The 21,595-nt window shown below is 52.6% G+C and overlaps 1 protein-coding gene across 1 annotated transcript in view; it reads left to right on the top strand.

The window, feature by feature from the left end:
- The first annotated feature begins 7,332 nt into the window (after positions 1-7,332).
- FAM83F (family with sequence similarity 83 member F) overlaps positions 7,333-21,595 on the top strand; it is a 36,098-nt gene continuing 21,835 nt past the window's right edge. The window contains exon 1 of the mRNA XM_005899470.3: positions 7,333-7,849. Coding sequence (XP_005899532.2) covers positions 7,361-7,849 — 489 coding nt within the window. The 5' untranslated portion in view covers positions 7,333-7,360. The remainder of the gene's footprint in view (positions 7,850-21,595) is intronic.

Here is a 21,595-nt window from a genome sequence, read left to right as displayed (position 1 = left end):
AGAGAAGCCACTGTAGTGAGAAGCCCTCGCACTGCAACTAGAGAGTATCCCCTTCCCCCGTCAACTAGAGAAAAGACTGCCCAGCAACAAAGACCCAGCACAGCCAATGTTGTTCAGTCACTAAGTCTAGTCTGACTCTGCAACCCCACGGACTGCAGCATGCCAGACTTCTCTGTCCTTCACTATCTCCCGAAGTTTGCTCAAACTCATGTCCATCGAGTCGATGATGCCATCCAACCATCTCTTCCTCTGTCAGTGGCCTCCTTCTTCTCCTGTCCTCATATTTCCCAGCATCAAGGTCTTTTCCAGTGAGTCGGCTCTTCACATCAGGTGGCCAAAGTATTGGAGCTTCAGCCTCAGCATCAGTCCTTCCGATGAATATTCAGGGTTGATTTTCTTTAGGAGTAACTCGTTTGGTCTCTTTGCTGTCCAAGAGACTCTTAAGAGTCTTCTCCAGCATAAATAAATAAATAAAATTATTTTTAAAAAGAAGGAATTCCTTGTCAGTTTGAAGTAAAACAGCAGTGGAAAAGGGAAAAATGGGGATGAAGGTCCAGTGTTCAAGTTGTAATGGCTGGGAGTACTATGCTGAATAAGACAGTCCTGCCCTCCAGGAATCTACCACCTGCTGGGGGAGACAAGCCATCAACACACAGAGCCTGAGTGCTAAACGGGGGCTGAGCATGAAGTGAGTGCCCCTAACCCAGACCTCCGGGGCCAGGAGAGATGCCGTGGAAGAAATGACCAGGCAGAAGACAAAAGGATTAAGATGAATAGCTCATGGACTGGACAGAAAAGCATTTCAGCTACAGAAAGTCTCCAAGCAAAGCCACGACATATTAGGGAAGCAGAAGAAACCTAACAAGAAGCTTGGCCTTTGGTGGAGGGACAATAAGGCACTTTGGAAGAGTTTTGTGCAGGGAAATGACATATATGCTTGCATTTTAGAAAGAATGTGGCGGGGGGAGATTGAGTCAGGAAGATCAGTTATAAAACTCTCGCAACAATGTGGAGGGGGCGGGGTGTGACAACAAGGATGGAGCAAAAAGGGCTGATAGGGTCATCCCAGAAGAGCCTCACCTGGCCTGGTGGCCCTGAGATGGGGAAGAAGCCAAATGCATCCATGTGTCCCACTCAGGCCACCAGGCAGATGGCGGTGACCTTCTGGAGGAGACAGACCCAAGTAGAGGGAACAGGGAGATGGAGAAGAGGATGCAAGTTTCCACTGAGACACTGAAGGTGCCTGAGGGATGTCTGAGCAGAGATGAACAGCATGTGACCAACAGATAGACCAGCCTGACCAACTGGTCTAGAGCAGAGGAGAAAGTCCTGGAGTGAGAGAAGAGTGGGAGAGTCATCCAAGCCCTAGGGAGGTGGGAGCGCCCTTGGAGCATTTGAGGTCTAAACCAAGAAGGCCAAGGCTGAGCATTGAGGGCTGCCAACATTGAAGGGATGGACAAAGGAAGCCTAGAAGGAGTGGTGGGGAGGTGCAGAGAGGCCAGAGAGTCGGGAAGAAGGGGCAGGTGCAAATCAGTTGGGAATAGGAGCCTGTATGTTTCCAAGGTTGCAGATACAACCAAGTCTGGAGGTTGGGGAGGGCAGGTACTTGCCTGGTCCAGAATCAGTACGCCACAAATCAGTCCTGAACCAACAGTTGAAAGCCTGAGATGGGTCCTGAATGGCAGGGGAGAGGCCTGGGTGCATTCGCTTCTCCAGTCCGCAGAGCAGGCCAGAGGTGAAACTGCTCAGCTGGTTCAGCCCCAGGATCTAAACCCTCCTCCTCGCAGCCCCAGCTGTAACCGCCTCCTCTTCCTCTCTCATCCTCTCCGGGAACAGGCAGTAAGCACGAATCTCACAGAGGCGTGAGAAAGCCCCCAAAGTTTTATAACAGGTGCTCATGACACAAATTGCCACAGAGCAGGGTGGGGAAAAGTCAGCCCTGGGAAGCTTATCTAAGAATATATCATGAGTGGGCTATTCTGGGACTCGGATTACACAGGCGGGCCTGGGAACATAGACATGGGCAGGGATGAACGCAGCTACAATGAATGTGAACGCCAAGGTGTCAGATCTCGACTGCACACCCGACCGGCAGTGTGTGCAGGGAGAGGGAAGGCGAGTGAGAGCCAGGAGCCCAGGCGGAGGGGGAGGCGGCTGCCAGGGGAGAAGGAGGCCCGCAGGGAATGGGCGGAGGAGGCATAATTTCTCAGGAAGGCGCGGTCACCTTGGGCAAGGTGGCTCCCGAAATTGGAAGAGATGCAACCGTGGTGGGCCCCACCTAGTTCAGGGAAACACTGGACACTCTACAGGTCTGGAGGGACCGGTAGAGGACCAGGGGCTTTCCTAGGGTGTCACTGTTATGTGGGGTGTCCACAGACACCAGGTAGATCAGGACTGTGCCTAAAAGAATCGGTTTCCTGGCTAGTAAGGTCTCTTATCCAAGTACTAACCAGGCCTGACCCTGCTTAGCTTCTGAGATCAGATGCAATCGGGTGTGTTCAGGGTGGTATGGCCATAGACCAGCTGGTAAGGTATTTAATCCTCTAGCACTTTGGTCCCCTGATGCGAAGAGCCAACTCACTGGAAAAGACCCTGATGCTGGGAAAGATTGAGGAGAAGAAAGGGATGACAGAGGATGAGATGGCTAGACGGCATCATTAACACAATGGACGAGTTTGAGTGAACTCCAGGAGATGGTGAAGGACAGGGAAGCCTGGTGTGCTACAGTCCATGGGGCCACAAAGTTGGACATGACTTAGCGACTAAACAAAAACAAGGTGTCTAAAAACTCTTGCAGGGGATCAGGCCTCAGGGATGTGCGCACCGTCATTTGCACTTACTGGCTGATAACCTTGAATAAGGGCTTCCCTGGTGGCTCAGTGCTAAAGAATCTGCCTGGTAATGCAGGAGACATGGGTTCAATCCCTTGGTCAGGAAGATCCCTTGGAAAGAGAAATGGCAACCCACTCCAGTATTCTTGCCTGGGAAATCCTGTGGACAGAGGAGTCTGGCGGGCTACAGTCCACGGGGGTGGCAAAGAGTCGGACACAGCTTAGCAATTAAACAACAACAACAGCCTTGAACAGGACATCTCGCCTCCCAGAGCCTCAAGTTATTAGAATGCAGCACTTCACAGTAATCTCCTTCACAAGATGCCTTATACTCAACAGCGCCTCCATCGTAACCTTTCTTGTGAATGCCATTGGGTCACATCACCCTGCCTTGTAAAGATGGCTGTAGGTATTTGACTCCCAGCTAAACCAAGGGAACCACCAGGGCAACAAGCCATCACATCTGCTTCCTCTCGTTCATTCTCAGTGGCATGCTACCTAGTATACGCCGACTGCTGAAAACACTTGGTGAATAAATGTCATTAGTATGCAAAGGGGAATATCCTGAGAAGACCACTGTGTGTTTCATAGCAGTTAGATCTAGGAAAGCCTTTTCCCAATGTGAACTGTTACTAGAATATTCTACTCTGATTCTTACCTTCTGTCCAATTCCAAGTTTTGTCACATGATATTTGCGCTCCTAGAGAACACAACTCATATCTAAGTCACTTAGTTCAATGTAAGCGCCACGTGGGCCAGGACTTGGTTTTGTTCAAAGCTGTACCCTCAGTCCCTAAAACAGCCTGGTGTTTGTGAAGTGAAGTGGAAGTCGCTCAGTCGTGTCTGACTCTTTGTGACCCCATGAACTATACACTCCATGGAATTCTCTAGGCCAGAATACTGGAGTGGATAGCTTTTCCCTTCTCCAGGGGATCTTCACAACCTAGGGATCAAACTCAGGTCTCCCGCATTACAGGCAGATTCTTTACCAGCTGAGCCACCAGGGAAGCCCAAGAATACTGGAGTGGGTAGCCTATCCCTTCTCCAGCAGATCTTCCCCATCCAGGAATCGAACCAGGATCTTCTGCATTGCAGGTGGATTCTTTACCAACCGAATTATCAGGCAAGCTTGGTGTCTATTAAGGCTCAATAAAGATTTGGTAAATGAATGAGTGGTTTCTGACCCTCAGCACAATGCTATGCATTCTGCAAATTTTTGTTGAATGGATAAACTATTAAACAAGGGAAATTCTATTTCTTTAAAATGTCCCTTTCTAGCATTCTCAACAGAGGCAGTACAGCAAGGTGGGTAGGCAGGCAAGCCCGGAGTCATGTGGTCTGGGTTTGAATCCTGGCTCTTCTTACTTAGCAGCTGGGTGACCTAGAATGAGCTACTGAACCTCTCTGTTTCAGTTTTCTCACCTGTAAAATGAGGATAATAAAAATTTTTCTAATAGGATTACATGAGCGTATTTGAATGATATGTGTTTTGCACAGTGCCTGGCATATAGTAATTGCTGCAATTTTTTTATGACCATATTAGTCTCATAATAACCTCCAATGGCTCCCCTAGCTATAGACTAAGATCTAAAGTCAAGGTCCCCACAATTTGGTCCCAAGGTCTGTCTCTTTCCAGTCTCCTCTTCCCACGCTAATTACCCTTTACTGGCTGCTACGCTGTGCCAGACACTCCACTAAGTGGTGAGTATCGATTAACTAGATTTCCTTCTCCTACAGCTCTGTTAGGTAGGACCTATTACTGCCCATATACCACTGATGGGACCAAGGCTCAGAAAGGGACACACAGCTTATACCAGGAAAGTGGGATTCCATTCCAGGACTCTTTGACATGAAAGTTTGCACTCTTCTTCACTGGCTTCTGAAATCTTTGCTATGCCAAATGCGGTCTATGGACCACCATTACGAACGTTACCTGGGAGCTTCCTAGAAATGTAGACTCTCAGATCTCATATCAGACCAACTGAATCAGAACCTGCATTTTAGCAAGATCCCCCCCAGGTGACTACTGCACACAATTAAGTTTTAGAAGTGTTGTTATAAACTACTTTCTACTAGTCAGTCACAAGTGCTGATTAAAGCAAATACGTGATCTTATTTAGTCCCTAAAACAATCTGGGAGGTCACAGGAGTCAGCATTGTTATCCCACTTTGCAGATGAGGACACTTAAGGCTCTGAGGGTTAAGTATCTTAGCCTGAACCCAAATGCGCCTTATGCCAGCATGACGCTCCGACCGCATCCAATCCCAACTCCCTCTCCCTGGAATGTCTTCACTCCCCTTCTCCCTCTTGACTTCTTCTCTTCCTTTTAGGCTCCACTCAAAACCCCTTCCTGCTGGGTAAAAGCCTTCTTACCTACATCCCACTGGGCAGATTAATTTCTTGTTTCCTAAAAGTCCCCACAGCTTCCCACACCCTTTCTTTTGACCCTAATTTCATTCTTTTAAAAGAAATCTGTACTGAGAACCCACTGTGTGCACATAGTAAGCATTGAGTAAATGTTTGCTCCCAGTGCACTGCTGACTCAGTTTACTAAAAGCACTTTCATCACACCTGTGTTATCCTCCTGTGTGTTTTTCTGTTCCTCCCACTGCTCTGAGCTCCTCTGTATCCCCAGGGCAGAGAGTCTGGCATCTTGTAGAGCTTCAAGTTATTAGAAAACAAACTAAATGCTCTCCCATCTAAAGGTGAAATTTGTCTATATTTCAGTGTTCCTAGGAGTGGGATCTTCAAATTCCCAAGAGTAGCAGAGGACACAGGTGAGATGATGGACATGTCTCTGCTCACCATTCTTGACCTTATACAGCATGCTAGAACTGACTGGCCACAAAATTTGCATATATTTGCAAATATAACCCTCATTTTTCCAGGCCATCAAAAGGAAGACCCGGAAATACTAGGCAAGCTTTTCAAAATCCCCAGGGTTAAAACCATGGCCCCAGTAACCTTCTGTCATTTCACTAGAGAAGTAGAAAGGGCAAAGGTGGCTGTGATGTAGGGCAAAGATATCCGAGACACAGAGAACATAATATTCCCCACGTGCTGCTTCTACTTTTCAGGGAGATCTGGGCAAACCACAGGTTTCCAGGCCTCAATTTCCTCATCTGTCAAATGAGGGGTTTGAATTAGTTTCTAAAGCTGCTTCCAGCGCTAAGATGCTATAAAATTTGCTATAAAATGAGAGAACCATGAACCTTTGGTTGCTATGATCTGAAAATATTTTGAACGTGGAGAATCAAATTGTACAGCAGTGCATGAACAAAATAATATGTTAATGACTAAGAAGATTATACTTAATCCAGTGGGAAACAGCAGAGCTGCTGCTGGTGGTGGTTACGTGTGTGAGTGTGCATGTATGCTTGTGTCCTTTCCTTGAGCTCAAACATATTTTAAATCACTAATCTAGTAATCAGGCCCCTGGTTGCCTATCTTGCCCAACACACACACACACACACACACACACACACACGTGCTCAGACACCACTTCAAAATAAAATGAGAAAGCTCCACTGCTGGTGCTTACATCCTCGCTGTGCTTGGGTGGCTTTTTTTTTTTTTTTTAAAGAAATTTTTGTCCTTGTGAAGGTGTTGGACTGACAGCTCCTCAGTTCAGGTCAGTCTCTCAGTTGTGTGCCCTCTTTTCGACCCCACGGACTGCTGCACGGCCAGGCTTCCCTGTCTATCACAATTACTCAAACTCATGTCCATCGTGTCGGTGATGTCATCCAACCATCTCATCCTCTTTCGTCCCCTTCTCCCGCCTTCAATCTTTCCCAGCATCAGGGTCTTTTCCAATGAGTCCGTTCTTCGCATCAGGTGGCCAAAGTATTGGATGGAGTTTCAGCCTCAGCATCAGTCCTTCCAATGAATACTCAGCCCCTGGAGGCCTCTACTCTCAGAACTGTGACATGTGGGTAGGGGGATCTGGGGGTTTTATTAGCATTTCGCTTTTGCACATCAACCGCCCGTCCTCGGCCTTCACATAAGTATGGCCTCGCACAGGCCTCCCGCCCCGCCCCCCACAACGGGGCAGTAGTGATCAGGTCGGCCACCCCAGAAACGCCCTGGCTAGACCACGTGCTCCAGGCCCTACCAGCCGGAAAAATGGAAGCGCACCTGGGATGCGTCTGGCCGGCTAGGTGGCAGGAAGGGTTAGGTCCCTCACTGCAGGGTCAGGGCCAGGAGGCGGAAGCGGGCCAGAGGCCGCACGTGGGTCTAAGTACGGCCCGGCTCCAAGTTCCTGCCGGCTCTGGAGCTCCCGCCCCGGGCTGGGCCCCCGCAGGCCTAGGCCTCGCCGCGTCCCCAGCGGAGCCCAGCCGAGGTCGCCCGCCGCTGCTCGCGCCTGCAGAGGCGGAGGGCGCGGCCGCCCCTCCCCGCCCGACGGCCGCTCCCGCGCCCGGGCCCGCGCCGGATTGGCCGCCCTCGCGGCCAGGTGAGGCGCCCCGCCCCTCGGCGGCTTCAGGTGCGGCGGTGGGACCGGGTGCCGCGGCTGGGCCGGGGCCGGGGCGCCATGGCCGAGTCCCAGCTGAGCTGCCTGGACGAGACGCACGTGAACGAGAGGGTGACCGAGGCGCAGGCCGCCTTCTACTACTGCGAGCGGCGGCGGGCCGCGCTGGAGGCGCTGCTGGGCGGCGGCGAGCAGGCCTACCGCGAGCGGGTCAAGAAGGAGCAGCTGCGGGACTTCCTCTCCAGCCAGGAGCGCCAGGCCCTCCGCGCCGCCTGGAGCCCCTACGAGGATGTCGCCGCCGCCGCCGCCGCCCGGGGCAAGAGCAAGGCCAAGGCCAAGACCCCGGCTCAGGCCTCGGCCGAGCCGGGTGAGTCCCTGGCCTACTGGCCCGACCGCTCAGACACCGAGGTGCCCCCGCTGGACCTGGGCTGGACCGACGCGGGCTTCTACCGCGGCGTGAGCCGCGTCACCCTCTTCACCCACCCCCCCAAGGACGAGAAGGCGCCCCATCTGAAGCAGCTGGTTAGGCAGATGATCCAACAGGCCCAGAAGGTAGGCCCCCGCCCCTGCCCCGGCCACGCACACTGATGGGGACCCCCAGGACCGGCCCCTAAGACCAGGCCCCCGCCCCCCACCTTCGAGGCAAGGCCTGGGGCTGGCAGCCCTGACCACCTTCAGGAAAAGGGGCGCAGAATCCTCCCGTCCACCGTGGGGCTGCAGAGGAGAGCATAGATGTGTTTGGCGAATGACAAGGTGTTGGACAGTTGCTTGTCATTTTTACAGTGTCCAGCGGCGCTGGCTTCCCTCCGCTCAGCGCGTCTATGGGCCTGTCTGGTTTCTCTCTCTAGGCAGGAGTGGGGGCTGTGGAGCCCTGCGCTAAAATGGCCCACCCAAAGGTCTTGATAATAACCTGTGTGCTTCCCAGGGATTTAACAAAACTTGTCCCTGGTCATTATCTCATGTGATCCTCGGGCAATCGCAGGAAGTGTAGTGTGGCCTCCTCACCCCCACCCCAGCCACATTGCTCCTAGGAGGCACCCCCACCCAGAGTCAAAGCTGGCCTGGCCCCTGGCGTTCACACTGGCTCTGCGCCCAGCACTAGGGCTCAAGCAGCCTGGAATAAATGAAGGATGTTTCTTGACCACCTACTCTGTGCCTGACGCTGTGCTGGGCACTTTGACAGGGCAGCTCCCTAAACTCAGCAGGTCAGGGAAAAAGCTCCCACTTAATCCCATCTTCTTACTCTGCCTGGGCATTGAAAGGAGGGGACGTTTGCTGAGTCGCTGGTTAGAATACTGGTGGGGCCACTAGTTTGTTGGGCAGAGTTTCCAGATAAAATATGAGATGTCCTGTTAAATTTGAATTCCAGAATAACAAGAAGAAATTTTTTAGCATTATACAGTATGATTCAAATATTGCATGAAACATACTGATGTTAAAAAGTCATTCACTGTTTATCTGAAAATCAGATTTAATGAGGACATTCTGTGTTTTTATTTGCTAAGTCTGGTTCCCCTACGTTGAGATTTCTTATGAGACATCAGCAGCCTTTGGAACCCAGTTCAGAATATACAACAGAAGTGGCTTGGGTTCACTATTCTAATTCAACTCAAGGACTGTGCTTGGAGTCCTGTTACCCCTGGAGGCTGAACTTGAGACACCAGTGGTGGGGCTCCTCTTCTGGAAGGCATGATGCAGATGGTTGGCTAGATTGGCTGCCAGAAGGAAGGGTTAAGTTTTCACTGTCTGTGTTTCCACCCTCCCTCTCTAAAGAATCCCAGCTTGTCTGCCTGAGAGTTCTTTGTCTATTGCCTTCTGCAGAAGAGAAAGGCAAGTTTGAACAGAGGAGGAGAAAGGATGTGGGCGACAATACTGTGTAGCAGGCTGGAGCTGGGGTCAGGGGTCAAGTCCTATGATGTAACACTAATAAGCCTTGATTTATAAGTGCTTAATGTGTGCCAGCCACGGTGCTAATGATTTTCACAACTACTGAGTGAGATGGGTATTTTCCTTATTTTGGGACTCAAAACAGTTAAGTTGCTTGCCAAGCCAAAACTCAAACACTGAAGTGCTTCCTCTTAACCAAAGTACTGTTTGATGATGCAACAGATTAAACCAAGGATCTTGAATGGAACTAGCCTGATCACACCTGGGCAACAGGTTACAAGAAGGGAGAGACAGAGCCCTGCCCACTGGGACCTCTAGTCCCTTGTGGGATGTTGGGAGTCTCCTAGGTAGTGGAGTGTTCTGAACTCTTTAAATATTTAACAACAGAAACTTTAACAACTATGAACTGATCCAGTATTTACATATTAAACCAGTTATTATTTCCTGAGTTCCAGGCACTAGCCATAGAAAGATATAAGCTGTGGCCTTTGCCCTCCAAGAGTTAAATGCTGCCGAGGAGGGGTATGCTGTAAGGAAAACAGACTTTGAGGCTGGATATGCCCAATCTGGGAGGGCTTCCCAAAGGAGGTAAATTGCAGGGTTGAAAAGGGAGAGAGGAAACCGGAATGGAGGAAGAGGAAACTTAAGAAACTCTTGTTTCTCCTTAAGAGACTCAGGAGAGAAAGCTTTGTGCTTCAGAACAGCAAGTAGCTTTGAATGACAGGAGGGAAGAACTATTGTGGTGACAGCTGAGTATGTGGGGGGCCTGGTGCAGGGGTCCTAAAACTGGGTCCAAAGCAGATGACCAACCCCCTCCGCCCCAGGAAGAAGCAGCTTCTGGCGCTGTCTGTGCCCCAAACCCTCAGGCTCTCTGGACCCTGACTCTTAATCATGACCAGTCACCTGCGTGCGGCACCTTCTTCACAAAGATCTTGTGAAGTAGGCAGGGCAAAATTTGACCCTCTTTCACAGGCGAGGAAACTGAGGCACAGAGAAGGAAAGGGGCTTGCCCAAAGGTCACGTGGTTGGTCATGGAAACACCCAGATCCCCAGTTTCTACTCTGAAGGCCACACCTTCTTACCTTTGCCTATCCCCACCCCCCAACCCCACGCACCCTCAGCCAACTGGCACGGGGCACCGTCCATGACTATTACTCGAGAGCCTTCCCCATCCTTTTCACCCTGCTGCTGCTGTTGCTGCTAAGTCGTTTCAGTCGTGTCCGACTCTGTGTGACCCCAGCGATGGCAGCCCACCAGGCTGCACCGTCTCTGGGATTCTCCAGGCAAGAACACTGGAGTGGGTTGCCATTTCCTTCTCCAATGCATGAAAGTGAAAGTGAAGTCCTCAGTCGTGTCCGACTCTTAGCGACCCCATGGACTGCAGCCTACCAGGCTCCTCCGTCCATGGGATTTTCCGGGCAAGAGTACTGGAGTGAGATGCCATTGCCTTCTCCACCTTTTCACCCCGAGGGAGGGAATTTCCTTGTCTCCAGGGAGAGTCTGGCTGCTGTGAGGGCGGGTGGGATGGACCAAGATGATGTATGTGCAGAGGTGCAGGGGATGGTTGCAGATATGGTTGGGGAGCGGCAGAAGGATATAATTCACAGGTCCAACTGGGCACCAGAGGATTTTATTTTGTTTAACCCTCAATAACTTCATGAGGGGCTGTCATTTTTATTCCCCAGGGACAAAAAGGAAATGGAGGCTCAAGGGGAGTGGCTATGACTTGCCCACAGGCACAGACCAGCAAGAATTTTAAGCCTATGCCTCGCCTCAGGGATGTGGAGAAAGGAGCCTGATTAAAGGACACTTTGAAAATATGACTGGGCGTGGGGAGGAGGGGCAGAGAGTGGTGGCCAGTGGGGAAACAGCCCAGCCGGGGTGCAGGGGGACCATGTGGAATGGGAGGAAGCCTTTGAGTTGGTCAGTCTCAAGTTATCTGCTCACTGGGCCTCTGCAAATGGCAGAACGCCCTCCTGACTGCACCGGTGTTCAGACATTCAGCCTTGTTTCCTTGTGGCGTGGGGGTTTTTCCTGCTGTTTTAATACCCGTTACGTGATTTGCTATTTTTAGGGTCATTGAATGATGTACTTTGCTTGAAGTACAGGCTGGGACTTCCCTGATGGTCCCGTGGCTAAAACTCTGCTCTCCCAGCGCAGGGGGCCCGGGCTCCATCCCTGGTCAGGGAACTAGATCCTACATGTTACAACTAGAGATCCCACATGCAGCAACTCAGACCTGGTGCAGTCAAATTAATTTATTAAAGAAAAAAATTTTTTTAATAAAGTACAGGCAGAAAGGGTGTCTTCTGGGACCCAGAAGTGAGCTCATGGCCTGTTTCCCGCTGGCAGAGAGAACCAAGGAGGTTGCTGCCACTTGGGCTGCTTATGACCACTGTAACCCAGGGAGCGGGGAGGGGGCCTGGACTTAAAGCGAGACCACGTGAAGACAGGGAAATGGTTGATTCTTATTCACGAGGGCAGAGCTCAGAGGACCAAACAACTGCAGTTAGGAAGGATAGCGAGTTGGGATGTTGGACAAATATTTCAAGGTGTGCTAAGCACTTTAGTAGAAAACGGACATATAAAACACACCTCTGCTCTTAAATGGCCTAACAGTCTACTAAACCATCGTTTTAATACAGACTGATGAGTGCTTGACAGAAGGCGTGGCGGGGGCCCTAACCCAGCCCCCGAGCCGTGTGAGGGGAGGGCCTCTGATGCTGCCGCCTGTCTGCGGGCGAGTCTGAGCGCAGCAGACAGGATGAGACCGTGTGGCGCATCCACCCTTCTTGGCACCTTCCGACCAACGGCACCCATTTTTGAGGCTACTGGGCAGGTTTAGAGAGTCCTGCCTGTGCCTCAGGAGCAGAGGAAAGCTTAACCACCTCGAAGACTGACCCTTGGCCCCTGCCTTCCTGGGCCCCACACTCCAAGGTACCAGCTACCTGGCTCCTGGTTGCTCACCACAAGCCCCTCCCCCAGCATTTCCTCTGAACCTCAGTAACCATGTCAGTATCAGTATCAGTAACCATGTCAGTAGTGTCTTCTTTTCCCAGGGGCAGCCTCTGAGGTCCAGAAAGATGTGATGACTTGTCTTCAGAAGAGGGGATGACAGCTCCCCCAGGTCCAGCGATCAGAACTCCCAGTGACCCCACATAAACATAAACCCAACCCCAGAGAGGGCGGGATGCAGGGCCAGGCAGCTTTGATGAACCAAAGCCTCTCCTCTCCGTTCCAGTGGCAGCCGGGAGGGGTAGGCCCACCTGGTTGGTGGGAGGCAGAGGGGTGTGGGGAGCAGGCCTGGCTGTACCCCCATCTCTGCCTGTCAGTGGTTTGTCCTCCCCTTCAGGGCCTGGCTCAGAGGCTGATGCTTCCTTGGCACCCAATCAAGTTTTCAATCCATGAATGACTTTTTGTTCCCAGACGTGGCTCCTTGTTTGTGCCACCTGTGTGCCTGGCACAGGGCTCACTTGAGGAGAGCCCGTCTGATCCTCGGAGACCAGAAGCTTTGGAAGAGCCGGGACTTCCTTCCTACCCTCCCTCCATTGTCTTTGTGGAGCCCCAGCCGCACAGGTGACCAGTGGTTTGTTTAACTGATTGGAGACTATCTCCCACTGGCCCCCAGCCCCTCTCCATCCCTCTAGGGAAGTCTGGAAAGGCTCCAGTTGAACTGCGCATTGCTAAGGGTCTCCGTTAATCCTTCTCATAACAAGCCACCTGGCAGCGGAGGGAAGAGTGCTCTGAACTGGGGGGGACGTAGAGGCCTTTGGGGAAGGGCCCCAGAGCAGAAGGTGCGGTTGGCCAGGTGAGCAGGCTTGTTTAGAGGTCTGGGTAGCTGATAGGCGAGAGCTGCTGGGCACACGTGCCCAGGGGGTGTGGCTCACTTCACCAGGAGGCTCAGTTTGGCGGGTGGCCGCCTTTGCCACTGTCTTGCCCCATTAGCTTCTATCAGCTCTTCCTCGTTCAGGTACATCCAGCAAATAGTACACGGCATCTTCTTTGGACCAGGCACCGTACTGGGCACTGGGATATAAACAATGAACAGAGAAAAGAAAGAGGAAACAAAAACGCAGTTTACATGTATATGGACTTAAATATTGTTGGTTTGTGAAATTTGGGTCTGATGATACCTTCGTTAGCCACGTTGCTGCCTTATTTGAGAGCTGGTCCCAATTCTCCCTAATACCTTACCCTGTTCTCCTTCCCTTCCATGGCAGAGGTTTTAGCTAGAGCTCCTGAGCTGCCTTTTAAAAGCCTGATTCGGGAGGACTTCCCCAGTGGTCCAGTGGCTAAGACTCTGAGCCCCCAAGTCAGGGGACCCGGGTTCCATCCCTGGTCAGGGAACTGGTTCCCACATGCGGCAACTAAGAGTTAGCAAGTCTGTAATTTAAGACCCAGCACAGCGGAAGAGATAAATGTTAATAAAATAAAGCCTGTGCTGTGCAAAACAAGAGAAGGCCTCTCAGAGCAGCCTGTGACCTGCGGTCCAATATACGCCATATGCCCGCCTAACCCTTCTTCCCGCCGCGGACCATTCCATGTGGCATTATTTCCAAGGCTCAGAGCAGTTCCAGAGTCTTTGCCCCCTCGAGGCTGGTAATGACACAGCTGCAGTTCCAGGGACCGAGCACCTCACAGCCCTTCCAGGATCTTGTCTAGGCCTGTCCGGCATCTCTGCCAAGCCCTGGGCACTGTGGCTGCTGAGTTTTGAGTCTCTCTCCTTTATGCTCCATCACTGATCCTGGAAGCAACAGAGACCCAGCTTCACGTCAAGGACAAAGAATGGGCTCTGAAGCTGAACGGTCTTGGTTTCTGCCCTGATCTGTCTACTTACTAACTTTGGGTTGAATCACTTGCCTCCTTGGGACTTCTGACCTGCACAGTTGGAGGATATTACCTAGATTTCAGATGGTTTTGAAAAACAGGGAAGAAACAGTGTGAAAGCTGAGGATACCGAGAAAGTTCGGTACAAGTCCCCTCTCAGAGTTGGGAGGGAAGCGTGGCTGGGCTTCCTCCCAGGACTCGGGGCTGCCAGCCAGGAGATCAGTCCAGGAGATCAGAGTTCGGGCAGGCAGGGGTTGCTTCTCATCTTCAGGTTGGAGGCCCCGTGCAGGTGTGCTTCCTGTTTCCTCCTCTCATCAGAGGAGCAGCTCCAACGGTCCTCCCCTCCCCCTAGCCCCACACTTCTCTGCTGCCCTTGATTTGATGGCTGTTTGTCAGGGCAGCTCTCCTGCAGGGCTGTGGCAGCCAGGTTCTCAGCCAGGGTTCTTCTGTAGGATCCGCCACGGGTGCCCTGAACCGGGGATCCCCGAGGGCATTCCCCTCCCAGAATCACCTGGAAGAGCCAGTTCAGGAAGCCTGAGATCAGTCCATAAAGACTTCTCAAGAACTAGAGCCTGCGCAGGTGGCATGGGGACACGGCGGTGGGGTGGGTGAGGCACGGGACAGGCTGTGTTTCTGTCTTTGGGGAGGCTTGGTTCCTCTGAAATCTGACACTTTAGGTCCCTGAAACTCTGAAGATGGGTGTCTCCCAGGGGGATCACAAGTAGAAGATGGGGCCTCGATAGGGGCATGCCTTCTTCATGACTTCTTGGGCTTCTGGTGGCATAGCCAGTTTTGCTGGACACTGGTCTCAGGAGGCCAGGGCAACACCGGGGGAAGGGGTACACGGTTGGAAGCCTCGTTCTTGCCCTGGTTGTCTCTCTCCTCCGCCACCAGTTGACCTTGGGCAAATCATTTGACATTGGCTCGGCCTCTACCTCTGCATCTGTAAAATGGGAATAATTCTTCTCGCTTACTTTCATATGATTGCTCTGAGACTCTAATGCAAGACCATGAGACAGCATTTTGAAAAAGAAGAGTGAGAGATGCAGATACAAGGGGTTTATGTTAAAATGGGCTAACATTGTTGAAAGGTGCTCTGCATGTTATTTCCTTTAATTAATCGAGTCCTCAGCACCTGGCACGGGAAAGGGACTTTTCCCAGAGGCTCAGGGAAAGTGGGAGGCTGTAGAGCTGCTAAGAGTCTAGCTGGGATTCACCCAGGTCTGAGCTCAAAGCTTGTGTCCTTCTGCTACACACGCAGTTGCTTCTGGGGATTGTCCCCATGGCCACCTCTTCCCACTGAAATCCCAGATGCTAAGCATGTTTGTTGCCACCCAGGCTCTGGGAAGCTCACCAACTGGTTCTGGAAACAAACAAGAACGGGACTACTTCGGTGGGAGTAGGAAAGAGGAAGATTCTTGCTGCCTGTGGCACTGGGGCAGGTCACATCGCCAGGAAGCTGGTGTGGGCAGTGCCCAGGGACCTGTTTATTTAGTTTGGCCAAACTGCGTCGTTTGTGGGATCTTTGCTTCTCAACCAGGGATCAAACCCATGCCTTTTAACAGTGAGAGCGCTGAGTTCTAACCACTGGACTACCAGACAATTCCCTCCCAGGGACCTTTTTTTTTTTTTTTTTTTTTCCTAATGTATTTTTGGCTGTATTCAGGTCTTAGTTGCGGCGTATGGGCTCTTTGTTTCGGCAAGCAGGCTCAGTCACCTCGAGGCATGTGAGATCTTAGTTCCCAAACCAGAGATTAGACCTGGTCTCCAGGGACTTCTTACTGGCCACTTTCTGACCCCCCTCCCTGGACTTGGGTCCCCACAGTCAAACTGAGACCCTGATGGGAGTCCCAGCCAGCAACCCCACCCCCACGCCACCCCATCAGGATGCTACCTCACTGCTTCGCCTTGGCTGGTGGTCAAATCCACCACCCTCTCCTCCGAGTGTACAGGGCAGAGCATGTTCTGGGGCAGGCTTCCAGTCTGGGGGAGAGAGGAGCAGGGCAGACGACCACGAGTGGGGGCAGGTCCTGGCTGACCACCTGCCGCTGTTCTGGTGCTGTCCTGACCACCCCCCACCCCAGGCTGAGTCACTCTAGTGATCCCAGCCCCTCTGCCGCCCTCCTCCCCAGGGGCCATGACCATGCAGCCGTAGCTGGTCCGCTGCCTGCCCCTGTTTTCCTTTTCTTCTTCTGAAATTCGTGGAGTCTGTGAACTTGCTAATGACCCCAGAATCTTAGCCCAAGAAAAGAGCCAGTGGCTTTTCTAGTTAGTGGTCTCTCTGGCCCAAGTTTCCAATAATCTGTTAACTCACCCTGACCCAGCTTGTCCAGTGGTCACCCTGTTGGGCCTTTCACAGCCCTGGTGGGGCCTGAGGGAGGCTCCAGATAAAAGCTCTTTTCTGTTCTGTGTCCTAGCAGTGAGTCGGCAGAAGGTGGGGGCAGTGCAGGGACCAGGGCTCTCCACCTCTCTGTGGGTCTTGGAGGACCAACTGTGAGTATGGGTTCCCTTCCCCGCATTTGCTCATTCACTCCCCAGGTTTCACTGAGCACCTGGCATGCGCCACATTCCGGAAATACACAGAAATACACAGACTCATAAAACGTAGGCCCTGAGAAAGGCAATGAACGCAGGACGGGGAGGAGGGTAGTGACAGCCATTAACTGTTGTGTGTGCGTGCTCAGTCGTCTCAGTCGTGTCTGACTCTTTGCGACCCCATGGACTGTAGCCCACCAGGCTCCTCTGGCCATGGGATTCTCCAGGCAAGAATACTTGCCATGCCCTTACTCCTTGGAAGGAAAGTTATGACCAACCTAGACAGCATATTCAAAAGCAGAGACATTACTTTGCCAACAAAGGTCCGTCTAGTCAAGGCTATGGTTTTTCCAGTGGTCATGTATGGATATGAGAGTTGGACTGTAAAGAAAGCTGAGTGCCAAAGAATTGGTGCTTTTGAACTGTGGTGTTGGAGAAGACTCTTGAGAGTCCCTTGGACTGCAAGGAAATCCAACTAGTCCATCCTAAAGGAGATCAGTCCTGGGTGTTCATTGCAAGGACTGATGTTGAAGCTGAAACTCCAATACTTTGGCTACCTGATGGGAAGAGCTGACTCATTTGAAAAGACCCTGATGCTGGGAAAGATTGTGGGCAAGAGGAGAAGGGGACGACAGGATGAGATGGTTGGACAGCATCACCAACTCGATGGACATGGGTTTGGGTAAACTCCGGGAGTTGGTGATGGACAGGGAGGCCTGGCATGCCTGGGTTCGCAGAGTTGGACAGGACTTAGTGACTGAAATGAACTCTCCAGGGGATCTCCCCAACCCAGGGATCAAACCCTCGTCTTCTACTTCTTCTGCATTGTAGGCAGATTCTTCACCCACTGAATCACCTGGGAAGCCATAAACTGTTGAGTTCTTGAATACCAGACCACACTAGCCCTTTTGAAATACGTAATTTCATTTAACCTTCACGACAATCCAGGAACTTTCCATTTTACAGATGATAATGTCACACACGAAGTAGGAAATGGCAACCCACTCCAGTATTCTTGCCTGGAAAATCACGGACAGAAGAGCCTGCAGGACTACAATCCATGGGGTTGCAAAGTGTTGGACACAGCTGAGCCACTGAGCATAAAGTCACACATGCTTAGTCACTCAGTTGTGTCCGACTCTGCGACACCTTGGATTGTAGTTCCCCAGGCTCCTCTGTCCATGGGATTTTCCAGGCAGGATACTGGAGTGGGTTGCCATTTCCTCCTCCATGGCATCTTCCCGACCCAGGGGTTGAACCTGCCTTTCCCTTGTCTCACGGCAGTGGGTAAATAGTGAAGCCGAATGGGAACTGAGATGAGCCTGAGTCTCACTGAGCTCCAGGGGCACAGAGAACTCTTGGGAATTGCCAGCTGCAGCAGCCAGTATGGAAGGGCAGGTGGGCAGAGGGCAGGGTATACAAGACCAGAGGGCTGGGAGTGCACAGATTACACTATTCCCATCGCCCAGATCCTCCTGCCTGCCTTCCCCTGCTCCCCACACCCTCCACTTGCCTCTGGGGAAGCCCTCCCAGGAAGCTTCACTACCTGGCAGTGGCCACCAGGTTAGCTTGACCACCTCGCAGAACCTCCTGGGCAGACTGCCAACTCCAGTTATCTTGCCCTGATGGATCAATCAAGAAATAGCTTGAAGGTACTTCTTGGAGTCCTGCCTTCCCCACATATTGTGTGATGCTCAGACCTCCAGGCCAGTAACCCAAACCAGCAGCTGATCCTAAAAATCATCTGTGTATCTTCATTGGATTTTTTTTTTTTTTAGCAGCTGATTTATCTTCCTAATTATGTTTAGCTTTAAGCTAATGTTAAATGAGCTTGCATTAGATAATTTTCACTAATTAACACCAACTTAGAGCAGGGAAAGTCATCCCAGAAGCATGCCGTGGGGCAGTGAAAAGCTGGCCTAGGATCCTAAAAAGAATTGCTCTGTGTACTCCCTGGTGGATCACATATGCCGCTTTGCGGCTGAATTAGTTGACCTTGCTCACACAGGCACAGTCTGTTTTCTGTCTCCGGAGACCAGGCCCAAGTCTCCTTTCCATCACCCCTTCATCCACCTCGTTTGCAGAATGAGTGTCAAGAGCACCTTGTAAGGCTCAGATGGACGGGGAGTGAGCCCCAGTGGCGTACAGCAGAGTCAGGAACAGAGCTGGCCCAGAGGCCGGGGAGTCTGAGAGAGCAAGGGGCCTGGCTGGCAGAGTTGGGCTCCAGCGGCTGGCAGTGCAGGAGGGAGCCTGGTGTTTAATGATGTCTAATTAGTGAGCCTGGAACAAAGTAACATGGCCGCAGACAGCCGGGAATCCTCAGGGGACAAAGCCCAGACACCTGGCCTCCAGGCCGAGAATACCACCCCAGAGGTCTTGGCTCTGCCCTCTCGGTGGGCCAGGGCTCTGGTCCAGGCTGCTTCGTCAGGCCTTCGAGGGAAGCTCCCTACTGCGGAGGTGCTCTGTTTAGACCCATGCTTCCTGTGTAACACAGCCCGTCAGGTCTCTGTCCCCCGCCATGCGCTCAGACAGGCCTCCTGGGAGAGGCACACACGGCCCTGGGAGCTGGGGACCCTGGGACGGCCCAGGGAGAGGGAAGCAAGGACCTCGACATGGAAAGGGCATTCCTGTTCCCACAGGAAGAAGGCCGGTGACAGTGTGAATGAAGGCACGAGGGCTGGAGCCGGCGGGGTGTGCCTGGAGAAGGCAGAGGAGGTTGTCATCAAGGAAGCAAGTGGGCCAGAAGCACACAGAGGGGCTGTGGTGAGGCTGACCTCAGGCCAAGGGTTTGGGCCGGGCAGCAGCATAGTTCGGGTTGGGTTGTTGGCTCCACCTGCCAAGAGTGGAAGGCCTCTGGAAACTTGTTCTCCCATGGAGCTGACGCTGAGCCCCCAGCTCGCGCCTGGCCTCACAAGAACCATGAGGCAGCCTCGCTTTAGGCAGAGTTCCCAGCGGACAAGCAATGCCTACTGTCTCACCACCTCTGTGGGACCCCTGAGTCTAGTCTGTGCTTCCTCCACTTGCTCCAGGTTGCTCCTGGACTGTGGGGATTTCAAGAAATGAATCTAGAGTCCAGGGGGTGGAGGATGCAAGGTGTCTGTGGGTGTCCCTTAGGTGGCCGTGCGGACCTCCTCTCCTGAGCTCTCCTCTCCTCTCTCGCCCCAGGGAGCACACCCAGAATGCTTAAGGTAAAGCTTTCTCGTCCAGTTGTTCACATCCCACCGAGGCAGAAATTGGATGGGGCCTGTTGCAGCCTTCATGACAAAAGAAAGTCTTTGCGGTGCACTCAACAGCAGCCGGTTGGGTCCCGAGCCCCACCTGAAGGTGTTCTCCACTGGGACAGCAGGGTTTTTTGTGTTTTTTTGGCCATGCCATGTGCCTTGAAGACTCTTAGTTCCCCAACCAGGAATTGAACCGTGGACCCCCAGCAGTGAATGCTTGGAGTCCTAACCACTGGACCCCGCAGGGAACTCCCAGGGCCACAGTTTTCCTAGAGGTGTGTTTCCTGCTCGGTGAGGTAAGGCAGTCTCCCAGCATCGCTCAAAGGATTGCGCACTGTACAGACTCACTCGTCCCTTGATTGAGCTGCCCTTCCCCTCGATCAGTTCATGTTCTGACTCCTGGAAGTGTAGCTGCCTGGGCTTTCATCACCACCCCGGGCCGGGTCTGCTGGACATGGTATCAAGCAGAGGAAAATATCTGCCATGATGTCTGGGGCCGGTGGGCAGCTCTGCACGCCTGGTTCCTTGGGAGCATGCGCCCCCACGCTGGCCCGGCCACCTCCAAAGTGAGGCCCCTTTGTTCTGAGTTCCTTCAGAGGAGAGAAAGGGCTGCCGGCATGGACCCTCTACTCGCAGCAGGCCAGGCTCTGTGCTCCTTGCGCTGCTGCTTTATCTCATTTAAAACTCAGAGCAACCCTGTGAAGCGACCACCTCCCCATTTTAAAATGAGGAAACTGAGGCTTAGATTAAGTGACTCACTCAAGATCACGCAACCAGTGAGACCTTCTGCTTCCAAAGAATAGGTTCTCTTCCACATACCTGCCATTACTTCAAGCGTGATCCATCCTCCACCTGCATTCGGATCACCTGAGGCAGGCGGGGTGGGGGTTGGGGGGTGCTGTTAAAATGTACTTTCATGGGCCTGCTGAGGATGGGACCCTGGAATCTGCTCACCCAGCGGGTGCACCTCACCCAGCCACACACCAGGTGATGCTCTTTACATGCTCCAATGTGACAGCCAGTGCTCTGGAGACGTTGATGGCTCCCTGGGCAGATCAGAGAAGGTGCTCCACACAGCTGGGCTGTCTGAGCCGGATGCTGGGTGGTCCCCCCAGAACTGACTCCCCTGGACTGCCAGACAGATGGCTCTCCTGGGAGGCAGCAGCTGACCAGTCTGCCCACCTGCTGCCCTTCCTACCCCAAGGCACCTTCAGGCTGGAGGTGTGGGCAGCTGGCCCCATTCATTGGAAGAGGCCCTGATGCTGGGAAAGATTGAGGGCAGGAGGAGAAGGGGGTGACAGAGGATGAGATGGTTGGATGGCATCACCGACTCAATGGATATGAGTCAGAGAAAACTCCAGGAGATGGTGAAGGATAGGGAAGCCTGGTGTGCTGTGGTCCATGGGGTCGCAGAGTTGGACATGACTGAGTGACTAGACAACAACAACCCTGTCTAGTGATTGTCCCTCATAACCATATGGCTTTTTCATGGAATTTTATAGGCATGATCTCATCTGAACCTCCCAACAGCCCTAGGAGGCAGGCAGGGCAGACATGGGAGGTAAAAGTCAGGCCCTGGGCTCACATGGGTCATCAGTGGGCCTGCGGGGACTGGGACTGCCCCTGTGCCTCGGTGGGCTCCCTCCCTTCCTCCCCAGGAAAAAGTGACCAGTACATCCCTGCAAGGAGCATGCTTGACCTGTGGCCTCTTGCTTTATCCCCACCATGGAGCTCAGTGAGATGGGCGGATCTGTCACAGCGGTGGCAACCACACCCCCCCAGTGCCTAGGCTCCACGTCAGCAGGCCTGGGGAAACCAGTGAAGGAGA

This window comes from Bos mutus, chromosome 5, assembly GCF_027580195.1.
Source record: "Bos mutus isolate GX-2022 chromosome 5, NWIPB_WYAK_1.1, whole genome shotgun sequence".
Classification (NCBI taxonomy): domain Eukaryota; kingdom Metazoa; phylum Chordata; class Mammalia; order Artiodactyla; family Bovidae; genus Bos; species Bos mutus.
The sequence above is the reverse complement of the archived record's forward strand: the minus strand, read 5'-3'. Positions and strand labels throughout refer to the sequence as shown.